Source organism: Musca vetustissima, unplaced genomic scaffold (genome assembly GCF_032173495.1).
Source record: "Musca vetustissima isolate MV318-11 ecotype Yass unplaced genomic scaffold, APGP_CSIRO_Mvet_v1 utg24037, whole genome shotgun sequence".
NCBI classification, from domain to species: domain Eukaryota; kingdom Metazoa; phylum Arthropoda; class Insecta; order Diptera; family Muscidae; genus Musca; species Musca vetustissima.
In genome coordinates, this window is record NW_026880266.1 from 164,868 (window position 1) to 192,036 (window position 27,169).

At 37.6% G+C, this 27,169-nt stretch overlaps 1 protein-coding gene across 1 annotated transcript; it reads right to left on the bottom strand.

Annotated features, from left to right (window-relative positions):
• Window positions 1-764: 764 nt before the first annotated feature.
• LOC133325759 (protein FRA10AC1) lies at window positions 765-27,169 on the bottom strand. Its single transcript, XM_061534483.1, has 3 exons — window positions 26,813-27,169; window positions 25,549-25,623; window positions 765-1,568 (listed from the first exon to the last, which is right to left on the bottom strand). The coding sequence occupies exons 1-3, from the start codon at window positions 27,167-27,169 to the stop codon at window positions 765-767; spliced, it is 1,236 nt and encodes a 411-aa protein (XP_061390467.1).

The following is a 27,169-nucleotide window of genomic DNA, read 5'->3' on the forward strand; positions in this document are numbered from 1 at the left end:
TATTTATGTTTTAAAAATATTAAATTAATTAAATTCCGTAGAATTATTTATGTTTTTATTTTCCCTTAACAATTTTTTAAGAGAAATTTTGCCCATCATTGATGTTTAGCCATCACCGCTATCCAATGATGGGCAAAATTTATCTTAAAAAATTGTTAAGGGAAAATAAAAACATAAATAATTCTACGGAATTTAATTAATTTAATATTTTTAAAACATAAATAACATCTTAGGAAGTTCAAAAAATAAATTTATTAAAAAATTCCGGAAAAATTGTTATTAAGGTTTATTTTTGTTTTAACATCAAAAAATGTTAAGAGAACGCATCAACGCTGGTGTGCACGTCTGCCCAACTATGCCGCTATCGTACTTGTTGCCAAGAGTTCTCCAGGTGAAGATATCGAGGTATTGCAAACTGATTACAAAATTAATATGCACTCCATTTTAAGGTGGTGGGTATAAAAATGTATAGAAAACACGAACAAATATATCTCCTTAATTGAGCTAAAAATACCTACCTCTGGAAACAAAAAATTTCAAAAATGGATCATTTCTACTAAACTAGAATTATGTCTCAATTCCTTGTTAAAATGTCCTCTCTCAGAAAATATGTTAAATGTCAAGGTTTGGGCACCATATCTATTACAGTACTGGTTGAATTGAAGTTAATTAGGCATTTATTTATAAATTCCTTTTGCATTGAATTGTCGTCAAAAAATAAATTGTACCTATAAATTAGAGAAATATTTAACTCGTATTTGCTTTTAAAGTAGAAGATCTTCAAGGTATCGTTCAAATTCGCTCTCCCTGGAGACGGGATCAACATCATTGATAGTGTTTCTATTCCATATTTCATCAGATTCTTCCACAACTTCCTCTTCTTGTTCATTACTTTCAACGACAGGGCACGTTGACATCACATCGCAATCTTTATTGACATCGTTAGACAAATCTTGTTGGTCCTCGTTAGCAATTGTGTGATTTTTATCGGGCTTCGAAGATTTCTTCTGGTTACGCTTTTCTTCCTTTGCTTTTTGGCGTTCTACATGTTTAAGCCGTTTCACCTCTCGTTTCTTTGACGTGTAGTTCAGCTGTTCTGAATGCCCCGGACATAATCTTAATTTTATCAAAGCATTTTTTATTTCCCCCTGTTCTTTATATGCAAAATTAACCTCCCAGCTGCGAAGATTATCCTTTTCCAAACATTTTCGACTGCCACATTGAAATTGGCCAATACCAGCTACAACTTCAGCCTCGGTACGCCATCGTAAAGCAATTTTGTTCTCTTTGTATCTCGTGAGATCCGCTATACAATATTCTTTGAACAATTTGTCATAGTATCGTTTGGCAAGTCGCACTTCCCACGAATCATTAACTGCTTCTTCATGCCATAAAAATCGGTGATGTTCTCTTATAACATCAATATCGCGTTTATGCTTCCGCTGCTCGGAAAAACTTTTATTATTTAAAATAAAGGTTTGCAATATGTAATTGTGTCTTTCCTGGTCACTCAACGTTTTCAATGATATAGGAAACATTTTTATTGTTGATATATATATGTATGTAAATGTATATACATAAATATGTAAATCAACAACAGCTGTTAAGAATAATTAGCAGCTGACACCTGCGTGAAGTTAACAACGTTGCTAACTTTCGATAACATTTTTAACGAAACTACAGGGTGACACAGAACGACCAAATTTTACATTTAGTACCTTTCTTGACCATGTTCTGACCACATTCGAACAACGTAGTTCGCTCTCAGGATTACGTACATTAATTAACCCGTTCATACAACACTATTCCTAATTCATTTAACATCAGAATTTTCTTTTTCAAATTTGTTGTTTCTCCTTTTACACCGAAATTTCAACTTATTTGTGTGTACTACCCATGGTACAATAATACAAGGCAGGGCAGCTTGAGGCGAATAACAAAAAAGCAACTATGCACGTGTGGCTTCTTCTGCCAAAAATAAAATAAATATTCGCAACAAGTTATTTGACATTTTTCCAAATAATAATTTTTTTATGGTGTTCCCAGTAGGGAACACCATAAAATATTTGTTTCATACGTAACCAAGTACGTGTTAACAACATCATTTTCATTTCAATTAAACATGAATATATTTCAATTTATTTTGAATTTATTTGACATAATATTAAAAACAATACACATACATACACAAAATTTGTCCCAGCAAGCATTTTCTATCCAAATAATATCCAAAAAGTTACTACCAGGCGATGAAAACACTCGTAGGCGATATCGTATTGTTACGAATATAACTTTAGATTTAAGTTAATTTAGATGAATTCCGTTAATTTAAGAATTTGAATTGTAACGTAAATTTCTACTACGCAGTTTATTTGAATAACTTCACAACAACAACTACTGTATAGATTTTTCTACATCCTTCCATTTCCTCTTTCATTTTCTATTTTTGTTATTGTCGTACAATTCTTGTTAAACGTCATTCCTCTTTCTTTGTTATTCCCTCGCCTGTATATGTGTTGTTGTTATTCCTCTTTCTTTGTTATTCCCTCGCCTGTATATGTGTTGTTGTTATTGTTTACTCAATGTAAGTTTTGTATGTGTGTTTGTTGCATTGGTAGATTGTTCGTGATCTAGGTGTTACCAGATCGTCTAGAAACTTCTGTAGCGACAAGCTAGGCTCATATAAATAGGGGAAATGGAAAGGCAGTGAGTCAGTTGTGAATCAGATCGCGAATTGAAACCGTCGAGTAAAGTAAAGTGCAAAGTAAAGTTGTGTGAATAAAATCACTGTAATAATCGTAATCAGAAAGAACCCGCGTTTTATTTGGTACGAATTGTATCGGGAAATAAAACAACGACTACACGGGATTAACTAAAATCCAAGAACGTAACAATTGGTGTCGGAAGTGAGATTACGATAATACTACGATGAAGTTTAAGGATCTACGAGTGGAAGACTTGAAGAAGGAGCTCAATAAATTGGAATTGTCCTCTACTGGCAACAAGGCTGAACTACAAAAACGTCTGTTGGATGAGTTCGAGCGCCGTGGTATGAACATCGATACATACGAGTTTGACAGTAAGGATGAAGTGGATTTATCGGAAATGGGCGAATCCAACGGTGGAGAAGACTCGTCAGTAGCTACCAGGGGTGACGATTTCAGAGAAATGCTGGCTAAAATGTTTGCGGAAAATTCCAGAATGTTAGTAGAAAACACGAGACGAATGTTCGAACAGAATTCCAGGAAGTTAGATGAACTCAAGTCAGAGAATTGTAGAATGAACGATAAACTCGAGAACATTACAGAAGTTATTGGAAGTAGAGTGGAAACCGTGGAGGTCCAAATTAAAGAGTTGGATAAGAAAGTGCAGTCGGTTGACGAGAAGATTCTGTCTGTGGATGAGAAATTTCTGGTCCACGGCCACAGGGTTACGAATCTGGAGAAGAAAATGTCGGAACTGGAAATTAAAGGTGGTCCGGTGCGAGTTCCCGATAACACACTAAAAATCAAACCTCCTGTATTCGACGGCTCTACGTCATTCAATGTTTTCAAGTTACAGTTCGAGACAGTGGCTTCTAGAAATTCGTGGAACGACAGCGACAAAGCGGTTGCACTACTTCTGGCATTGAAGGGCAGTGCTGCTGATGTTATACAGAGTATTCCTGTCGCTTCTAGGTACAACTATGAAGATGTTATTGCTGCACTGGAACGTAAGTACGGTGGCGAACATAAACAAAACATCTACCTTATGGAATTAAGGGGAAGAGTGCAGAGGGCAAACGAGACGTTGCAAGACTTTGCAGCTGAGGTGGAACGTTTGGTGCTAATGGCGTATCCAGGAGAGAATCACCCATTGGTGGACCGTATTAAAATCGAAACCTTTGTGAATGGCATACGTGACCCTGAGATTAAATGTGCAACATATGCGTCACCAAAAGCGTCATTTGCCGAAACCGTGTCGTTTGCCCTTGCCCAAGAGACGGCAAGAATAATTGTTAAGCCCCAGACCCACAAGATTCGCCAACTGGAGACCGAAGGTTGCGATCCCAAATTTCTCGTTAACTCGATCGAAGACGCTATGAGGCGGGTAATAGAAGAAACAAAGTTAGTTGGAATGACTAAGCCCAGGGTTAGGTGCTACAACTGCGATAAAACAGGTCATATTGCGCGCGAATGCAGAGCTAAGCGCAAACGATCCAGGTCATCGTCGCCACCTCCAACGAAAGATGGTAGAAGAATGGCTCAACAGTCCACCAATGAGTCACCGTTAAACTAAATCGAGCCAGTCCAGCGGGGCATGAACTGGCTCCCATTGACGATGGCCCCACAATCTCCATAGCAATAGTACAGCAGAAAAGTCACAACCTAACAACAACTGGGTACATCAATGGTGACAAGCGAGTTCTGACGTTAGATACTGGCGCATCAAAGTCCATCATAAGATCAGATCTGGTAAAGGGAAAAATAACGCAACTTAATGGAGTCAGACTGCGCACAGCAACGGGGGAGCCCGCTGCAGTACACGGCAAGATTACCCTGAGACTAACTATTGCCAATAAATCGGTGAATTACGAGTTTATAGTTGCCGATATCGTAGACGAAGTGATAATAGGCGCAGATTTTATGATTGCCTTCGGTATCAATCTGGATATGAAAGAACGTGTGATGACCTGGTCTAACGTCGAAATTCCGTTAAACGTGGGCTACGATGAAAGTACACCCATTAGACGTCTGACTACGGACCATCCAGAGATAATACCGCCCTGTGCCGAAGCAATAATATGGGTACCAATGAATGGAGATTGTGGAGCCGAGAAGTTGTGGGTGGTGGAACCAGCAGAAAACAGAAACAGTAACATCCTAATAGCGAATGCCCTGGTGAAAAGCAACAAGGACGGATTAATTCCTGTTAGAGTTTTGAACCTGTCAAACAAGCAAGAGCAAATTTGCCAATTTTCCGATGTTGGACAATGCACACCAGCTGAAGCTGTAGTTAATTTGGAAACTAGCACCGAAAAGCCAGCAGCCATGGAGAAGAAGCACCTCGACGGCTACATAAAAGAGTGGACACACCAATTATCACCTTCCGAGAGGAACAAGGCTAAGCAGCTATTATGGAAATATGCCTCTACATTTGCGTTGACAAAAGAGCACCAAGGAAGAACATCAGTGGTGAAGCATGAAATCAATACAGCAGACGCGAGACCCATTAAACAACCTCCAAGAAGTGTTCCCCTGGCGAAAAGAGACGAGGTCCAGAAGCTGATAAGTGAAATGGAAAAGAGTGGTGTAATAGAACCATCGTCAAGTCCATGGTGCTCCCCAGTGGTATTGGTCAAGAAGAAAGACGGAAGCACCCGATTTTGTGTGGACTACCGAAAGCTGAATGATGTCACCAAGAAAGACAGCTATCCGCTCCCAAGAATCGACGACACACTGGACACATTAGCCGGGACGTCATGGTTCTCCACCCTCGACCTGCAGAGTGGGTACTGGCAGGTAGAGATCGCCGAGAAAGATAAGGAGAAAACAGCGTTTGGCGTTAATGGGGGTCTCTGGCAGTTCAATGTCATGCCCTTTGGACTCTGCAACGCCCCGGCTACATTTGAAAGGCTGATGGAGCGTGTGTTAAAAGGGCTGCAGTGGAAGTCGTGCCTCATATACCTGGATGACATCATAGTCATGGGACGCAACTTCGACGAACACATCAAGAATTTAAAGGATGTTCTACAGCAGCTTTCGTCTTCAGGCCTCAAGCTGAACCCAAAGAAGTGCAGTCTCTTCCAACGAGAGGTGAAGTTCCTGGGGCACCACGTGACGCCGGAGGGCATATCGACGGATAAGGTGAAGATTCAAGCCGTCAGAGATTGGCCGCAGCCCCGAAATCTCCATGAGCTGCGAAGCTTTCTGGGTCTCTGCACCTACTACCGTCGATTTGTCCCAAATTTTGCCAACATCGCCGCCTGTCTACACCGCTTGACGCAAAAAGGCCAGAGGTTTCAGTGGGGCAACGACCAAGAAGAGGCATTCAGTAAACTCAAAGACATGCTATGCAGAGCCCCCATTTTGGCATACCCTATACCTGGCGGCAAGTTTGTTCTGGACACAGACGCAAGTGCGTGCGGCATCGGTGGCGTCCTTTCCCAGGAAATCGATGGACAGGAAAAAGTCATCGGGTACTACAGCCGGACATTGTCGAAATCCTATTTTGCCCAGTGGGACAGCCTACTTATAAAAGATGGTTGCCTATATCGCAAATGGGAAAGTGAGGACGGTAAATCTCACCGGAACTTGGTCGTCGTCCCAGACTCCAAAATAAGAGATGTCTTGTCGGAGTTTCACGATGGGCCAAGTGGAGGACATCTTGGCATAGCAAAAACCGCTGAAAAGGTAAAGCAGAGATTCTACTGGGTCGGCTGTCAAAAATCCATTGCCGACTGGATCGCCAATTGTGAAAGGTGCATAAGAGCTAAAGGTCCAACACGGAAGAGTCGAGGCTACATGCAGCAGTATAATTCAGGAGCCCCTTTTGAAAGAATAGCAATGGATGTAGCTGGACCGTTCCCAACAAGCGACTCTGGGAACCGGTATGTCTTAGTGGTCATGGATTACTTCAGTAAATGGCCAGAGGTTTATGCTATCCCAAATCAAGAAGCCAGGACAATTGTGGATGTGTTCAGCAAAAATTGGATTTGTCGCTATGGTGTTCCATCTGAGGTTCATTCCGATCAAGGTAGGAATTTTGAATCAGCGATCTTCAAGGAAATGTGTGACTCCTACGGAATCAAGAAAACCAGAACGACGCCCCTACATCCACAATCAGATGGCATGGTGGAAAGATTCAATCGCACCCTGGAAGAACATCTACGGAAAGTGGTGGACAGTGGCCAACGAGACTGGGATGAGCATATTCCCAAGTTTTTACTGGCTTACAGATCGGCCATTCATGATTCCACATCCCGGACCCCAGCCAAAGTTCTGTTCGGAAATGAATTAAAGCTACCTGGCGACTTGATATTCGGTGCTACCCCAAACGATGTGAACCAAGATGAAGACAGTCAAAACTCTTTTAGTAAAGTCCACGATGCAGTCCGACATCGAATAAAAATGGTTAGCAACCGCATGAAGGCAAGGTACGATCGAGCGGCAAATACCGATGGGTTTCAAGAAGGGCAACTGGTACTATTGTTCAACCCACAACGAAAGAAAGGACTATGCCCCAAATTGCAAACGCACTGGGAAGGACCCTACAAGATTGTCACGAAAATAAATGACGTCGTTTATCGCATCCAGAGGAGCGACAGTCCCAGGTCGAAGATGAAAGTTGTACATTTGGAGCGGCTGACCCCCTACGGAACGGGAACTGTGCCTATTCGGACGAACAGGCTTAAGCGGGGGGCAATGTTACGAATATAACTTTAGATTTAAGTTAATTTAGATGAATTCCGTTAATTTAAGAATTTGAATTGTAACGTAAATTTCTACTACGCAGTTTATTTGAATAACTTCACAACAACAACTACTGTATAGATTTTTCTACATCCTTCCATTTCCTCTTTCATTTTCTATTTTTGTTATTGTCGTACAATTCTTGTTAAACGTCATTCCTCTTTCTTTGTTATTCCCTCGCCTGTATATGTGTTGTTGTTATTCCTCTTTCTTTGTTATTCCCTCGCCTGTATATGTGGTATTTTTAACAAATAAGTTATACCGTTTGGGAAGAAATGGGTTAACCCGGTAAAAAGTTCTAATGTATATGCCGTGTCCCTACAAAATTTCAACAGAAAATCTCAAGAACTCTTGAAGATATAGCCGATTTATTCTGTCAGAATCAATTGAAGGCTGAAGGGCTTCTCAAACTTTAAACGCGTTTTTCTCTAAACGAATGGCGGGCACGATAACTCAGAAACTAATAACCCAATCGATTCCAAATTTTTACACGTTTCTCTGTGAGTGTGTAGCTATCGTATGAACTAGGATAAAGCCAATTGGTGAAGAACTTTCTTATTTTTAACTTGGTTTTTGGTCAAAAATCGGCGATTTTCCTAAAATTTTTTTAAAGGTACGCCATTTTGTTAATTTTAGAGCGAAGCATAATCCTAGTTCATACGAGAGCCAGACATGTACTCTTTCTAACACCGTTGGAATTTTCGGATTCCGATGTTCCAGTGAGGAGTTATCATGCCCGCCATCAAAAATAAGGACTTTTCTTTAATTGCAAAAAACAACAACAAAACAATAACAAACTTTTTTTGTAAATTACTTTTCTTCTATTTTACATCTTCAAATATATATATATATATATGCAAAGTTACATACCTTAACAAGCATTGGTATTGATTTACCAGCCCTTTGAAAAATTAAAATCGAGAGGGGGAGGGGGATTCCCTTAAATATTATCGCACTTAGTTACTTTCAACTTTCACTAAGAAGATACGTTTAAGATTTGACGAATGCGTGCTTCATTTCTTCAATAACCGTATTTGTTAAAATACGATATCGCCTGGTAGTGATTTTTTGACACCCAATGTAAATAAAATACTTGCATGAATAATTGCAATTGCAATAACAATAATGTACAACGCATATTTTGCAGAAAAATCAACACTAAACAAACATAAAATTGAAGATAATTTTAATACTAAGCAAAGCTAAAAAAAAATTATTTAGTTAATTTGTTTTAATAGTTAATTTTTCAATAATTTTATTGATTTACAGTCTTCGGTAGTTTTTTGTGTATTCTACCCCAAGCGTTTAAAATATGTTGTTGACAAACTTTGTTTAGCTCCAACAACGATGTCTGGGTAAATTTAGGATGGCATATAACAGTAAAAATTTGTTTTAAAAATTTCAAAATAACATTATTAAGCTGACTTGCCTCTTATTATACTATATGTAAAAAATCGCTGGAACTGTTTTTTTAAATAGTTCCAAGCCATATTATTTCAATTGCTATTTGATCACTTATAACAGCTTTAATTGCCAATATATCAAATGATGACATTTCTTTCCCCCAACACGATTTATTAATTTTTTCTGTAATAAATTTGTATCTAGAACGGTGACAGAAATTATGATAAAAAATATATATTGTTACCAATTGTTCCCGAACTTCATCTTCTTTTAGAAGTTTAGCATCAAAAATTTTAAAATCGTCGAAAACATAAAATGCCAGCGATAGCAACAAATGCTTGCAGGGGTATTTTGATTTGATGGAACAAGCCATAAAAACTATACAATTTTTTGTTCGTTGTTCGACCTTTAACTAAGAACGAATTACTTGATTCCCCACACAAAATTGTTAGAGGGAACGATGATTTTTGAACATTGTTCAGCACGAACAACTCTCTGAACAAGGAAGAAATCGGTGTCATCTCTAATATTTATCGGTGTTTTAATCGATACGATACGATTCAAAGAAAAAAACGAACGCTTTGTTTTGCTGCTTTCTATTGTTTTTTTCGTTATTCTGGTTATTCTGGTGAGATGTCCAATTTTTATATTATTTATTTTATCAATAATGTTTTATTTTAGTTTGAGTCCAAGAAAAGAAAAAAATCAACTCAACTTAAAGCCCGTTTTAGGCGAATCAGAAAGGGAATTGACTGCCCCTTGAGGCATACAAACGCAATTATATTATCTGCCTGTGCTCTCCATAATTTTCTCAATGAGCATAACGATGTAATTAATGAAAAATGGTTGGAAAGTTTACTATTAAACAACAATGAATGTGCCTGGAAGTGTAATTTAAATGTATGCAGTGTAAACACGAACGGGTCATATATCGTTAGCTGTTTAAGTGGGGAATATGAAAATAAAAACCCAAATAAAGTAAAACACAATTATATTAGAATTTGTCCAATAGAATATTGGCGTTTTATTGTCGTAAACAATATTACCTTTTTATTACAATTTGTGTTGGTATGCTCTGTGCTAGCTTAGTGGACGAAATCCATCAAGCGTAGTTCGACACTTTTTTCTAGACAGACTGATGCAAAGGCGGGCGCGTAAACAACAAACGCCAGTGATTTGACTTTGACAACAATACTTTGCCCCGAATGCGCAAAGTTGCAATTTAAGGTTGTAAGACAAATAAATAAAAATCTGAATAATATTCTTAATTAAACATTGCCGCCGCCCTTGCAACATCCAGTTATGTTGCAAAGACAAAGAAATATATTGATTTTAATAAAATATTGAAATAAAAAGGCGTTGCCATCAGTAGTGGAAATTTTAATAACTTTTTTCTTTTAATTTTTTCAAATATATTTATGCTGTGCAAATTAGCGCTCGTAGAGCAGCGAGGACAATAGAAGATTGACCTCGAAGCAGCATAAAATTAGTAATTTTCGGTGGACTGCCGATTGAAATCAATTTTCGATATATCTATAGTATTGTAAGGTGCAAGGATCTAATGTGATCCGCTCTATGAGCATCACCGACAACGTTTTAAGGTGCAAGAATTCATGCTGATCCACTCAATGAGCATCACCGTTAATATTTTAAGGTGCAAGGATTCAGCCGATTCACTCTATGAGCATCACCGTTAACGCCGACAAAGCTATAGATTGTATCGAAAATCGGTGGTAGATATGCAGCAGCTTAATTTAGTTGTAGGTATCGGCCAGAGAAACCATGAGCATCATAATTTTAAATTGTTTCATTCCTAGACTTGCGGACGTCATCCTCAGTAAGGAATCTTAAAAATCTTACTTATATTTCCTTATCTACGAGAAAGAGAAAAGATTTTAAGGTTTAAAGGGAACAACTTAACCACAGGTCGTATTTCGAGATTTGTAAAACGGCCTAATAACCACGAAGTGGCAGGAAGTTGTTCGTGTCGATGTGCCACAGATCATCCGTTCCAATATCGCGTTTTATACCGGAAGTATAATGATTAAATCAACTAAAACGATATCCGAAGGAGATTGACTATTAATGGTGCCGATAGTTGATGTAGACAAATGAATAAAGCAAACGTGCATTCGTTTATAAAAAAAACATAATACAGTTTAAAAACATATGGTATCGCAATAATAATATGCCATGGATTTTACCCGTAAGGTGATTGAACTGAATATATAGTTGATTATTGGCCATTGTAGAATGTTTGAATCCCAAACCAAATTATTGTCTGTAAGACTATTAGAGCAGCAATTCTTCGATATAAGCCGTCTGTATTAGCGGCGATTTTTTGGTAGTGCTGCAATCTGGATCAAGTACATGTCATGGATTAACCACACACTCTGTCAAAATGTCAATCATGTTTAGACAATTACAACCCGTAACGTTTTTCGACGTAATCAGTAATTGCCTTATATCCTAGATGCCAAATATACCACCCATCGTATATGTGGTTTTATCAATTTAGACTGATTACATATGAAATGTCGTAGACAGTTAATCAGACAACTAAAATTGTTACTGAGCAAGGTTTTGAAGGCGACAAACTTGTCTTTCAATTGAAGTCCAATTGAAAACCGATCGGAGAGAGCTCGACTACGAAATTCTGAACAATCACGTAGGTGGTGATTTTTTCTGGGACAGATAAAACAATGTTTTGGAGAGGAAAGACGTGGACTATTAAATTTAGCAGCATTCGGAGTATGTGCAATATTACTAATATTATCTAAAATTTCGTGGTATCTATGCCTTTTATATCACGAAGGCATGTTAGAGTTTGAATTCTTTCCGTAAGAAAGGAATCCAAATCTTTCCAAGTTGACAAAGCGGATTTATCTTTAACAGTTTGTTCCCACAACGTAACAGTGCATCTTGGAAGCCTTTGAAGGCAAATAAAAACTAAAATAGGGTCCCAGCTTTCAGTTGAAATGTCGTAGATTGACATAGCAGAAATGCATCCATTTATTCCGCGTTGTAATTTTTTTCAAATCGGAACTAGTTTCGGCTTCTATGACCGGAAGGTCAAAAAGAGACTTGATTTGGTTATTAACGAGAATACGGACGTTGTCATAAGTTTCTCTCAAGGCTTTCCATGCTAAATTAAAACTTTTATGAGTGAGTGGAAATTTGGAAACAATATCTCGCGCCTCACCGCTAGTTTTCATTACTAAATGACACAATTTTTCTATGTCGCTAAGCCGAGCATTATTTATGTACACTGCGGAAAATAAATCTCTAAATGTAGGCCACGACTGAAAATCACCATTAAATATATCTATGTCACATGGCGGAAGATTTATGCTATGAAGTAAGGTTGGAGACGAAATCTCTACAAAATTTCCTGTTTGGTGCGTAACACCTGAAAAGAGGTTAGGATGCTCGGAAATGTTGGGTTTCTGCGTAGCTCGAAGTTTATCTATTTTTCTATTTATTGATGACAACACGTGAACATAAGCTTTATAGGCGACATCGTACTTGCTGTCAGCTGAAGTCATGTCGTCCGAGCATGCGTCATCCGAAGTTTTAAGGTAACTCACACAATGTTCATACCTGTCCTTCACTTTACTCCATAATTCTCTTGATTCAGATCCTTGTATTTCATGGGAATATACATCTAAATCGTCATCCCGTGAAGAAGAGAAATTTGCATCAAATTTAATTAGAGCATCAGTGGCTCTGATAAAGAAATCTAAAGGAGTAAGCGGCATTTTATGGAATTATATCAAAATCAATTCAATAGAAACGTAAATGGACTGTATATTTTTATCTATGCACGGAATGCAAGTTTGTTTTATAATAATTTTATAATTAATTGATCGATTAAAAAACGTAGATTATTTTATTTCAATAGCGGAGACAAAACGATTTCGTAAAAAATCCAAAAAATTTTTATATATTTACTATATTCAAAATTGAGCCGTAAACTATTTTTTCAGTGTATCGGAATCGGCACGAACAATATATATTTAAATATAAAAATACGCGAAATTATATTAAAAAGTATAAGAATTTATTTTCGAAATTTTCTCTCAGTGTGTCGTAAAACACACGTATTTTTTCATAAATAAATATTTTCAATTATAAATTTTATTTTTTATACGACCCACTTTAATGTGATGCGTTGGTGGTTACTGACTACTCATGTAACGAACAACCAAGAATTGACTTCACTAATCAGTGTGGTTTTTGTTGTGTTGATGTTTGTTACTATTACAGCGGCAACGTGTATTTATTGTTGTTGCTTTTTCTTATCTCTTTTGTGCGATCAACGTAGTTGATCACTGTTAACAAATTGTTTTTGTAAAAAACACTTATCACCACACTGATTTACACCACACTAATTTATAGGAATTTGAATTTCGTTGACATAGAGGCGAAAGTTCACCAAGTAAACTGGGATCGTTTATACGGCCTCATTTCTGTCGATCAACAAGTCGAATTTCTCACAGAAAATATACTTACACTATATAACGAAACTGTTCCTGTCATATCTAAGAGGATATCACCTAAAATAAAACCTTGGTTCAACTCGTCTATTAAAACATGTATCGACGAAAGAGATACAGCTTACTCTAGATGGAAGCGTTTTAAAACGCCAGAGCTTTGTGAGGTTTTCCGTTCCGCCCGAAGAAGAGTTAATAGCCGCATTAACATCGCAAAATCCAATTATTATAACACAAAATTTAGATCTGCGCTTGATTCAAAAAGTAAATGGAAAGTTGTCAATGACATTGGTCTAGGAAAATGTATGGCTCGCGAAACGTATCATGGTGATGTGGACGAACTCAGTGAAAAGTTTATTAAGGTACCTTCTCTAGACACTGACCCGTCTTACTATGGATTTAACTCAGGGACATTAAATGATCTATCTAGTGATGGGAATTTTGAATTTCACGGTGTTTCAAATAATGAAGTTCTTAAATGCTTTAAAGAAGTTACTTCTAACGCCATTGGTCCTGACGGAATTGACCCTAAGTTTGTACGAATACTACTCCCTTCTGTACTGCCATACATAACATATCTCTTTAATTCCATACTCACTTCCAGCACATTTCCTAGTCATTGGAAGCATGCAAAATTCATACCTATACCAAAATCAAATTCGGAATTTCGCCCAATTGCAATTCTGTGCTTCCTTTCAAAAATATTCGAAAAAATCGTGCAGGAACAAATGTCCGAATATCTTCAAAGAAACTCACTGCTCAGTAATGTTCCATCTGGTTTTCGTGCGGGGCACAGCTGCACCACTGCTCTTATAGAAGTTTCAGAGTCTATAAGGTGCGAGATTGACGAAAATAAGATATGTTTTCTTGTTCTGCTTGATCACTCAAAAGCATTTGATACCGTCGACCATCAAAACTTGTGTTTTAAACTTCGTCGTTTTTTTAATTTTTCCACAACTTCTACAAAACTAATTTCGTCCTATCTCTCAAATAGATCTCAGTCAGTATACACTGGAACCTTGATCTCTAAACCTATGGCTGTAAAAAAAGGAGTCCCCCAAGGATCCATCATAGGTCCACTCCTCTTCTCCTTATATGCGAACGATCTTCCTGATCAACTTCACCATAGTCAAGCACACATGTACGCAGATGATGTGCAAGTATTTTTGAGTAGCTCCCTAAACAATATAAGTCAGTGTGTAGAAATTCTTAATCAGGATCTCTCTAGATTATGCGAGTGGGCTAAAGCTAATGGCCTATTATTGAATCCGCTTAAATCAAAATGCTTGATCATTCACAAAAACAGAAAAATGTCATTGCAGCATACTGACATTCTTGTCAACAATGAAAAAATCGAGCTGGTATCCAGCGCCAAAAATCTTGGAGTAATTTGTAACAAATCATTAAGCTGGAACAACCATATCACTGCTATCGTAGGACAAACCTACTCAAAATTAAGGGCTCTGTGGCTAATACATTCATACACACCTCCAAATATTCGCTGTCTGCTGGCCAAAACTTTCCTAGTTCCAAGCTTATTGTATGGTTGTGAGCTGTTTGCCAATTGTGATTCCCTCTGTCGTCATAAATTAAATGTCGCATTTAATAGCATAACACGATACGTGTATGGCCTAAGTAAGAGACAAAATGTCTCACAGTATTCTAAATCCCTGTATGGAGTAAATTTCGACTCACTTCTTAAAATCAAATCTCTACAACTCCTTCATAGAACTATTCTCAAACAAAAACCAACGTACCTGTTCGAAAAAATTACATTTGCAAGATCACATAGGGGAAGAAAAATTATACCTTTTCGTCGGAAGAGCCTGGTTTCTGAGAGACAATTTTACATTGGCACGATACGCGATTGGAATGCTCTACCATCTGATTTGCAATGCATTAACAATATAAGTAATTTCAAAAAACGGCTTGTACAACATTTTTCATAATTGAAAACGTTAGGTTTGATCATACAATTTATTTGATTTACTAATCGTTCTTTTTATTAACAATTGTAATAGAAACATTTTTTTATTTTTTATTGTAGTTCAATTTTTTTTAAATTATCTCAACTCAATTAATCATATTTATTATTTTCCTTAATGTATCCTTTTCCATAATGTATCCTTTTCCATAATGTATCCTTTTTCCATTCTTACCACTTTTATAATATCTAAGATACTTATTATTAAAAAATTATGGACATGTGATTATATATATAATCCTGTACTGCCACTTATAAGACTTTTGTCTTGTTGTACAGGAAAAACATTAATTAACTTAATAAATAAATAAAAATAAATAATTCCCGAAAAGAAATGATGAGAGTCGTACGTAATGAATGTTATTAAAGAGAAATGAAGTAAATTCTATCGCGTAACTATTGCTGTTGACAACCTTAGGTTAAGTTCAATATGTGCAATGTAAAATATAACAAAACACTCACTGTAAGTTCGGTACGTACCTTTATGTGAATATGTGATAATTGAGCGCAGTGTTTTCTGTTTTGATGACAATACCTTGTAGAAGGTTAGATAGAGTTTGTTGTTGCAATGTTTAAGTTCCTCGAAAAGGCAATAATGCGAATCGTATAATCCGGCTCGATCGGACCAAATGTTTAAGTGGGGAATATGAAAACAAAAACCCAAATAAAGTAAAACACAATTATATTAGAATTTGTCCAATAGAATATTGGCGTTTTATTGTCGTAAACAATATTACCTTTTTATTACAGTTAGTGTTGGTGCTCTGTGCTAGCTTAGTGGACGAAATCCATCAAGCGTAGTTTGACCCTTTTTTCTAGACAGACCGATGCAAAGGCGGGCGCGTAAACAACAAACGTCAGTGATTTGACTTTGACAACAATACTTTGCCCCGAATGCGCAAAGTTGCAATTTAAGGTAGTAAGACAAATAAATAAAAATCTGAATAATATTCTTAATTAAACATTAGCTAAAATGCAAAAAGGTGTATTTAACAAAAACATAATTGTGTAGGAGAAGCAAAAAACTGTTTTGAATGAAAACTATAAACATGTCATGTGAAATGAAAAGGTATGCCCGGCAGGGTGTTATTGCATATGACGAATAATGGACTATACTTTTTTTTAACAAATTTAGTTATTTAGTTTAATGGCAGTCATAAAAATTAAGTAAAAATTTGAATTTTTTGTTAGTTACGCCTTTTTGCATTTATCAAATAAACCCACTTGTAGTTTCGTCTTTTTGTTTTTTGATTGCGTGTAAAACTTTGTCAACACATGTAGTTTATTGACATTCACAATATTCATTCAAAAAGTCAATTTTCAATTTTTTGTTAGTTACGCCTTTTTGCATTTTAGCTGACGATATATATAGGGGCTTTGTCAAGTTTTATCCTAATTGGATGATAAATGCGACCTGCATTTTTCTCAAAAAAGTACATGGACAGATGGACGGACGGATATGTATTAACCGAAGTGATTCCAAGCATATCCTTAAAAGCAACTATCGTTTCATTTTGGATGTTACGAATATTTTTTTTAATTTATATGGTTTATTTAACTAGACACTATTATTAGTAAATTAAATACATTAAGTATTAAAAAAATTAAAAAAAACATTAAATTAAAAATTACATTAAAAAATTAAATTAAAAAGTGGACATACACTATTGATGGGACATTAAATATTATAAAAATACATCAAATTAAAAATTAAATTAAAGACTGTATATATACTGTTAATAGCACATTAAATATTATAAATATTAAAAAAATACATTAAATTAACTACACTTTTATTTATTTTTTATATAAAAGCTGCACCAAGACATAAAATATATTCGCTATTGCGATAGAACATTGTACAGCGTACGTTATGGAGTCTACAATGACGGTTATTGAGTTTTTTTACAATTGATATAGATATATCTCAAATATTTTCTGCCTGTTTTATTCAATATGTGCACACAATACTTATCAAATTGAGTCTAAAATGATGTTTTGTTTACAGAGAATACATTTCAAGAATCTACTAGATTTTACTATTTTCTTCGATAACATAAAGGAAATTTCGTTATCGTAGTAAAAAGTAGTAGATTCTTGCAGTACGGGAACAGACCAATATATATATATATATATATATTGCACTAAATAAGGTTTGTTCTATGAGAAGAAATTTTCAACAACGAGCTGTGCTCCATCGCCGAAAGGCTTTATTCAAATTGGTCCAGATTTATTCGTACAGCTTCACACATACTTTTGTTCGATTTCGTACTAATAGTACACCAAAGATCGTAAGCTTGCTGGAATGGCATGAAATTTTGCATAGTTTTTAGAATATATTAATCACATATTACATATCAAGCTTCATACAAAAATGCTATATCTGTTCCATCGATAACATATTAAAATATATAACGATCTTAAGAACATTTATTGTATGTACCCAAAGCGATGTAGGATATCATAGAGTAGCTCTCGTTCGACTCCTGCAACGTGGACCAATAACAATCATTTTTGTTATTGCGATTTCCTACTAAATGATTATCAAATGTGTAAATTTTTTTTCTTGCTCTCGGCGATTCTCAAGAAGTCCTTAGAAGTTTTTATTTATTTTTCAAAACAATATTATAATAAAATATATAAAATTAAAAAAATATTATTTAAAAGGGAGGGATTGAAACTACTCAAACTTCTTAAATATTAACATTAATTGGGCAATACAAATTTAATGTGAGGGGTCGGAACTACATAGCTCTCTTAACATATTTATAGTTTGTATACATGTTGTTGTTGAATAAAAATTGAATTAATTGGAAATATTAACAATTTAGGGATCGGAACTTCTCAAAATTGGGCAATACACCTAATTCTGTTTTTACACGATAGAATGGTTCCCGAGAAATTCGTGTAAAAAAAATCGTGTAAAAAAGATACTGGCCAAGTACACACCAGAATTATATAAAATGTTGCCATATCAGAAATTCATGCCATGCAGGGTTGTTACTCTAATTAAGGCAGGGATGTTTGAGCAAAAGCATTCCAGAATTTTCTTCAATAAATAAATAGTTCATGTAAAAAAAGTAATTTTGTTTTTTTTTGTATTCGAGTTATTTCAAATTATGTCGTGTAAAATAGAAATATTTTTTCGTATTTACTCGTGTTATTTCAAATTCGTGTAAAAATAATTCGTGTAAAAACAGAATTAGGTGTACAAATTTAATGTGAAGGGTCGGAACTACTTAGCTCTCTTAACATATTTATAGTTTGTATACATGTTGTTGTTGAATAAAAATTAAATTAATTGGAAATATTAACAATTTAGGGATCGGAACTACTCAAAAATTTTGAAAATATTGATCATAAATTGATAAATAGGATGGCATATTTTTATATTTATAGGAAACATTAAGAATAATTTGATACAAAATATTCTAAAAGTTTCATTCGGAAAGTGTATAATCAAAAATTAAAAGATCTTAAAGGCAATGGCAAGCCATGGCAAGCCATGGCAAGCTCTGACGAGAAATGATCGTTCCAAAAAGGTTGTTAACATTGGAATGTGTTTCTGTGGATTCCTTAGAGATCTGGAAAAACGAAATTCTTTTATGAAAAACAACTGATCTTGCTTTTTATAGCCTTTATAAAAAAACAGCATGGACCGAAGTCTAATGAAATCAGCCAAAGTACAGCCGAGGAAGTCTATGACAAATGGAGTAAGATGTTGCCAACGCTTTAATGAGTATATATACCTTATCACTCTATTAAAAGCGATCTGCAGCTTCCTGATAACATAACCAAGTGTCCCTGAAAACACTTCAATGCAGTATAAGATTAATGGCATAATTAACATTTTCACAATGTATTTCCTCTTTTCAACAACAAGACAAAGCTCAGAACTATAAAGCTTCCTCAACATGCAATTTATCTTAGAAACCAACAAGTTAACATGAGACTCAAACAACAATTCCCTGTCTAGTACAACACCAAGTCATCTAATGCTCTCCACAAATTCAATTTCAATGTTATCGAACTTGACTATTACCTCAACCCCATCACGGGGACCAAACTTTAATACTTTCGTTTTATTCGGATTCACCGATAATTTATTGAGAGACATCCAATTATTCAATGTAGAGATAGCAAACGATATAGCACTTTGCATAACATCAGGGAATACACCATCACACTTAAACAGTAGTTGAATTTGGTTAAAATACCTGGCAGAATATGAGGGCTACTGTAAAAAGTGGACAAATATTAATAATTATTAGCAGGAAGAGCTGAAAATCGTTGATAAACAAAAATAACAAATTATACATGATTAGTTATAAAAAATGAAGGAAGGTATTAAAATACCGATTGGGGTACCGCTATATGCAGGCTACCTTCAAATATGGAACGATATATATCATTTTCTATACCAAATATACCAGAAATAACACTAATATAACTTCAGAATTTCTACCTTCAATATTGCGAGTTGGATTTTTTGCACCAGTGCTGTTACGTTTTTTTTGCATTAATAAAAACGTGCTATTGTAGTTACGTCCGTGTGAATTTCTTTAATTAGCTGCTTTTTTGAAGTTAGATGTGTAAATTTTTTGTGTGAACATGATGATTAAACGACCAATAATCAAACAGAAACTCATTTGCGATTTTTTTCTGTAGTTACGTCCGATTTCACTTTTGGTGACGATGTATGTTGTATCTCTAAAGGAAGTTGAACATAGATGTCTAGACACAAACAATGTATATCCAAAACTGTATTACCAAATTGAAATTTGGTGAAGCTTTTGCAAATGTTTGTACTTACTATTAATGCTATCCATAACCAGAAACTCCGTGTTGAAGGTCTTGCACGTTGCTAACAGTACCTCAACATCCTTAAAAAGACCTCACTCTGATGGTGATCCTCCGGTGGTGCCAATTTTTCGCATTTCTTTCCTGTTACAAAATGTTGTTAAAATATTCTTAATCAGTGTAAAATTCCGTCTGTTGTATTCATCATATCTTCAAAATTAATACACTTGTTCATATCGGTTCACTTTTAGGTAACCCCCATATAACGGGTATCCGTATATCCCCACGGATCGTTTTGAGATCTTACCTCATGTAGTCATTGGAGCCCTGATTGCAATGGTATACTTTTTTCTTGCGGAAATCGGTATTTCCGGAGATATAGGCCTCCAAAGTTCCGTTGGGATCATTGTATTTTCTCATAATTTTTAAATTTACTGAGGCAATGTGGGTACCAGTCTAAAGCGTATGAAGTCCTGATTGTATAAGGTAAAAAATCGGCTAGGCCGAACATAACGCTGTTTCACTTATACTTGCCTATATCGCGCTGCCAAGTTATGCATTTTAGTTTTCAACTCGGCAGCCGAGTATATAAATCCTATTTTTTTGCATTTGATCAGCCATTTCTTGCAGAATCTGGGTGTTTTTTCTGCAACCGCGGAGCTGCCCCATATACGAGTCCCGTACCTCTAATAGGGCTCTTTCACTTGAAATATCCCATCGGCTTGGAGTTTTTCGACATCCTAAAATAAGGAAAAAAATTAAAACTTTTCGAATTGTCCATTTAAAAAATTATTTATATTTTTAACACCCAAACGAAATTTTCGAAACACAACTGAAAATGTGTATATCTATTTTATAAAAGAAAGAAGAAGCACTGTCATAGTTAATTACTAACGTATCGTATGAACACATTAGTTCGTGTACGTAATTCTGAGAGCGAACAACGTCGTTCAAATGACCGTGAGAACATGGCATAAGGGTCGAACAACAAATGAGAGAGCAAACAACACTCGTCTGTACATGGCATGAAGTTAGTTAATTAACGAAACTACAGGGTGACACAGAACGACCAAATTTTACATTTAGTACCTGTGATACCATTTAAAGTCGTTGAAATAAAAAAATAAATTTAATAATAAAGTTATGAATGAATATAACGAACAAATTTGCAAATATTGTTGTATAATATATTTCATGGTATCCATTTACAGATTAATCTGTAATATTCAAGTAAAAGCAGCTATAAATATGACCAATTTTTAATTTGGAGGCTACTACTCCTAAGGTTAGAAAATTGGATCTGGAAGCTTCAATATAAAAACGTACTCCAAAAACGTGGCTGGCAACTTTTCATCGACTACATCGACGACGAATTTTCATCGACTACATCGGTTATATTAATACTCAGTGGTAATTTGTAAAGTAGTGTCTCGAACCTTAAAAATTTATTAGTTAAGTTTTCAACTACATTATTACGTGAACTATGTCATTATATTTAATTTTGTACTTTTTATGTTTTTTGCCTTTGTTTAGAAATAAGACCACTTTTTACTTAAAAGTGGTTAAAATTTGAATTTAAAAATTGAATGATAAATTTTTAATTAGATTTGTCAAAGACGAAATCTCATTCGGAATGTTGCCGATGAATTTATCGACGAATGGTAGCTAATAGGGTAAGCCATCAACAAAGCGGCCATCGCCATATAAAACTCGCCAAAAGCATTGTCGGTAGTTTGCCAGGTAGTCAATATCTTTATGAACGAATAGTAGTTGAAAGGGTGAGGCAATTCGCCAATCAAAAGCATGGTGGGTAGTTTGTCAGGTATTCGATGTATTTTTGTGGTAGTCGGTAAATTCATCGACGTAGAGTCGACTACCTTTACTGAAGGGTAATGAAAGAGGAGATCCTCACGAGCAATTTGGTGTATCGTTTCGTTAAAAATGTTGTTATCGAAAGTTAGCAACGTTGCTAACTTCACGCATGTGCAGCTGACTACATATTTTCAATTTGATAACCATTATCGGCAGAACACCAATGGTGTCAAATTTGATAATAAATTGTCAGCAGTCAAACACACAAAATTGCATTTCCAATAACATTTACTCAGGAAAGGGCTAAGCATAATGTTCGCGTTACGTGTTATGGAAAATACAACAACCATAAGGAAACTATACCAGAAACGCTTGAAGTTGATCTACGCTGCGCCCTTAAAAGGCTAAGCAGAATGCTCGCGTTGAGCCATCCGTCGCGTTATATGTTATCGAAAATACAACAACCACAAGGAAACGATAACACAAACGTATATAAATACATATACTGTTGTTGGAAAATATGGTACGTACAAAATTTTAAGCGCAAATAATTTAGAAATTATTTTCATTATAAATAAATAAAAACATCTTCCGGCATCCTATTTGCAATACCTTGCATCTAAGATGTCTGGCCCAATCCTACACGACATCGACGTAGATCTAGTGGAAGAGGAAGTCTCTTTAACTCCGCCAATTATCGGTGATGTTCAAGCAAACGCCACAAACGACCATAAAAGGCTAAGTTTGGAAAGTGTCATATCACCTAAAATTTAAATATAGATGACCTGACAGAGACACTTAGAGTACGTGGGTACCTATCTTGCGGTTTTATCCCACGGTGCTGTAAATACCAGTTAATACACAGCGTCAACCAACGCCCCCACACCAACATTCAGGTACCAATCGATCACACGTATTTGGACGCGATCATCTCCTTGGGTGAAGAGCGGAGCCCATCTAAAACTCCTGCTTTTCTATGGGTCAGGCACCCGGTTGTAATGCAACTCCACACCGAGCCACAGCTCTACCCGCGATCATTCACCCAATGATCATTCCATAAGCCTACAAAGTTCGGGAATGGTAACCCTACTAGTTTCGATCCATGATCCGGGACTAGTAAACCCATAGGCACAACCGGAACACCAGAATACCCTTACGGGCATTCCGCACAACACACACACCACACTCAGGACAGTGATTAGACACCCTCACGAATGTCCAGCCCGTCGGACTAAACACCCGAAAAACCATGAACCAATGGCCATAACCAAACACATCCATACGGACGGTTCGGCACCACCAACAGACACAAGCGACCAGCACACACCCATACACATACACACGCAGAAAGAGCCACAAACCAAACCAAAACACCACCTCCAGCGCAACCACACACATCACCCAAGTGCCACTACACCACCACAGGCATGACAATGCAGTAGGCACCAGCAACAACCAACACCACGAGCAAGCAACCACTCACCACGGCAGCTTAGCGGAGTCGGTGCATGAGTTCCACAGAATGGAGCCACACACCAATACCGCACAACTGCCTACCCCCAAGGCCAGCGAACGATGAGCTGGCACAGAGAAACGTTAAGCAGCTCATGAACAGGACCATACACCAGATGACGGCTAGCTCAGAGGATCACCTCCTCTAAGTCTAGTCCTTCTCCTAGTGAACACCTCCCTCGCAAACACGCCAAGTGCCACATATGTCTCGTTCCCCACGACCGAAGCAGTTAGATCCCAACCATCCTGGGTACTGCGAATACCCATGGCCAAGTCTCTAACGTCATCATAAAACATGCACTGAGTCAGTACGTGCATGGCACAATCCGGAGAGTCAGACAAAGTTCGCTTATGCAAAAACGCATTTAACGAACCGTGCCCTGTCAGTAAATACCACAGACTAAGACCAAAGCCAAAGTCTGGTCGATCCTGTACAAAGGTCACGTCTCTGATAAAGGCGTTCGTCACCCAACAATTACTACTCTCATTCCATCTTGTCTGCGACCTAGACACAAGTCGCTCATTTACGAGTTCCTTGTTCCTCCTCATATCCCCGGCCAGCTCAGATGTGGAAATCCAATCAATTTCAGAGAGCGGCAGTTCCTTCTTGATCTTAAAGATGATAGCTCTACACATCACCTCCAAGTCAAGGGGTGCTGCCCCTAACAGAACCTGCAAATCATCCGTAGATACAGTCCTCGCATAACAGCTTAATCCTTTGAATAGATAGGATCTTGCGCAAACCCAACGAAGTGGTCACTGACTTATACCACACAGGTGCACCAAATGTTGCACAAGCAACAAAAAGTCTACCATATATGGTACGGACAGCACACGCGCCCAAGCCCCAATCGCTCCGAATGCTAACATCCTCTCTCTGCCAATGCTAACATCCTCTCTCTAACTTAATCAAAGTGAGTAGTGAAATTCATGCGTTCAGCAACCATGATCCCAAGATACTTGACCTTGGAAACGAAGCCAATACTAACACCAACAGAACGAATGAGTGCCGGACGACTGTGCGACAATCTACCTTTAAGGAACATTGTCGGAAGCCACCTCCACACCAACTGCTCACCCCGACTCTCCAGATCGACACGAGACCGGCCTTCGATAAAATGAGGTCATCCACATACGCACACACCTTAAAAGATACAGCCAATGAGATATCCATCATGAGATTCCATATATATGGACCACAGATGGAACCCTGAGGACACCCACGGGATACATGCCTCCAAACTGTGTCGCTGGCACCTACCACACACGCCTTTCTATTACTCAAATAACTCTGCCAAAGACCTAACTCACGACAACCAATTTCCTCCAACCGCGTGAGCGCTCTATCCCAAGAGAGATATTCAAAGGCACCTTTGAAATCTACAAATATGCCCAACACATACTTGGCGTTCGAATGACTAACTACATCACTAACATACAGCCAAGCATCCTCCACACCTTTGCCTTGCCTAAATCCGAACTGTTCTGTGGCAAAACCATCCCTATAGTTCTCCAAGTCGTGCCACCATTACCCTCTCTAAAGCTTTCGCAAGCTCCGGAAGGAGACTGATGCCACGATAGGAGCGGGATTGCTCCCTGTTAAATTTACTTTGTTTTACTTCTTTATTAAATATTTCGTTATGATATCAATTTATTGTTATTCTTTTATTCTTAATTATCATCTTATTTGTCTTCATTACTTTTCCTTTTCTCTAACCCAATTAAATTTGTTGTTATCGTTTCTATTTTTAAATAAACCGTTACGTTTAATGTTTAGTTGAAAGAAATTATTTTTTAAATATGAATTACATTCAACTTTTGAGTTTAGTTCAAGTTTGGAGTTTAAAGGAATGTGTTGTACATTTGAAGAATAAATAAATAATATATGTTAAGACAAAATTAAAGAAGTTGTGTTTCAATTTACTTAACTCGCATGCCAGTTTTCACACGGAAGGAAAATATCCTATTCTAAGTCAACTTTCAAAAATTGATTCGATATGGGCCGGAATGGTTTTCCAGATGGCCCTGAGCATCTTCCAGTCATTCTGTCCATACCGGGCGACTTTCCACACTTGATCCGACCAATACTTACGTCCACCTCCAAACTATCCAGAGGAGGCGTATCAGCATTCTCCACCACAGGTGGAGTATCACCGACACGTTCAGCCTCAGGAAAAATGAAGTAAGTAAAGTCCCTATACACTCACTCCAAGAAGACAATGAATTGCCACCTTGGAGGGCCGTCACGTCGGTCACTCTACCTTTACCTCTGCACACTTTGTACACGGTACCCAAAGTGACATCAAGCGACACCCCACTAGCACCATTGGGTCCATCAAAAGTATATACACTACTCGGTTCATTTAAGACACTGAGTTCCACCGAAACTGGCCACATGACATGGGCGAGCTCGCATTAGAATCAAGAGCAGCGATGAGCGGACTACCACTAACAAGCAGCAGAACCGCATTAGACGCTAGCCAGAAGCATCGTCCCAAAACCCCCTTCAATCCGGACACAAACGCTCCACTGGCTGCTACTAACGACAGTACAGTCAACGTCCCTTCACAAATAACAACAGCAGAGTCTCCATTCACGTCCGTGAAGACCCGCATCCACCCCGGCAATCCTCGAACTAAGCCATCCCTAGTATACGGTTCCTGAAGGAGGGCAACCGACGCCCTGGAGCTACTAAGCACCTGACCTAACTCATACATCACCGACCTCGACCGCTGACAATTGAACTGTACAATGTACAACTCCATTCTAATGGCGAGCCCTTGCACGCTCTACCATTGCCGAGTATATGGGGCAACTCGCAGACAACATAATGTGGTCTGCAGGAAGCCCTTTAAACTCGCAATTGCAGCAGTGTCCCGGATCCGGACAAGTCGCCGCATTATGGCCACCTAACCTGCAGTGCCGACAGATCGTAGTGGTCATCCTTCACTGCCTAAACCTATGGGCGAAACTGAAGCACCTGAAGCACGCCATAACCTCCTCATGCACACGCACTGTAAACCTATACCATAAAACATATGGTATAACATAAATCATATGATATATACATATATATATATATATATACACGTCGCTCACACGTTTCGTGCACTCCAACACGACATTAACCGGTCCTGCGCCAGCTTTCCACGGCGCCGTCACCATCCTCACACTCTACACGAAAACATCGCTTCTCGAAATTTATCTTATAAAGCTCATAAAGACGTCCTGGTTAATTTCAGAGTGGACCCGGTTCACCACCACCTTCGGACCCAACTGCTCCTTCACAGATACTTCCAATCCAAGCTCGGCAAACTTAGGCTGCATCCCAGGACCGTTCCCAGCAGCCTGCCCACCACCTCCTTCATCTTGGAGATGCAACCTTCCCCACCTCCACCACTAGCCAAGCGCCTCCTATTACGCGGACGGCTATGCACATGCACATCAACCTCACTGCCCGTCTGCAAAACATTTCCACTCACAATTTTTCCAACAGCCTCCGCACCCGAGATGATCGGCGATCCGGGCTTAAAACGCTTCCAATCATTCCCGGTAGTACCCGCCTTCCCCTCCATGGTTGACATCACCTTCCTCTTCGACTTCACCTTCTTTCCTACACCAGCATTCGGCACCTCTGGCGCAAAGAAACACAGCCGGCCATATTTTCCATCCCCGGCCATATTTTCCATCTCCTCCAACATCGAACCCTCCAT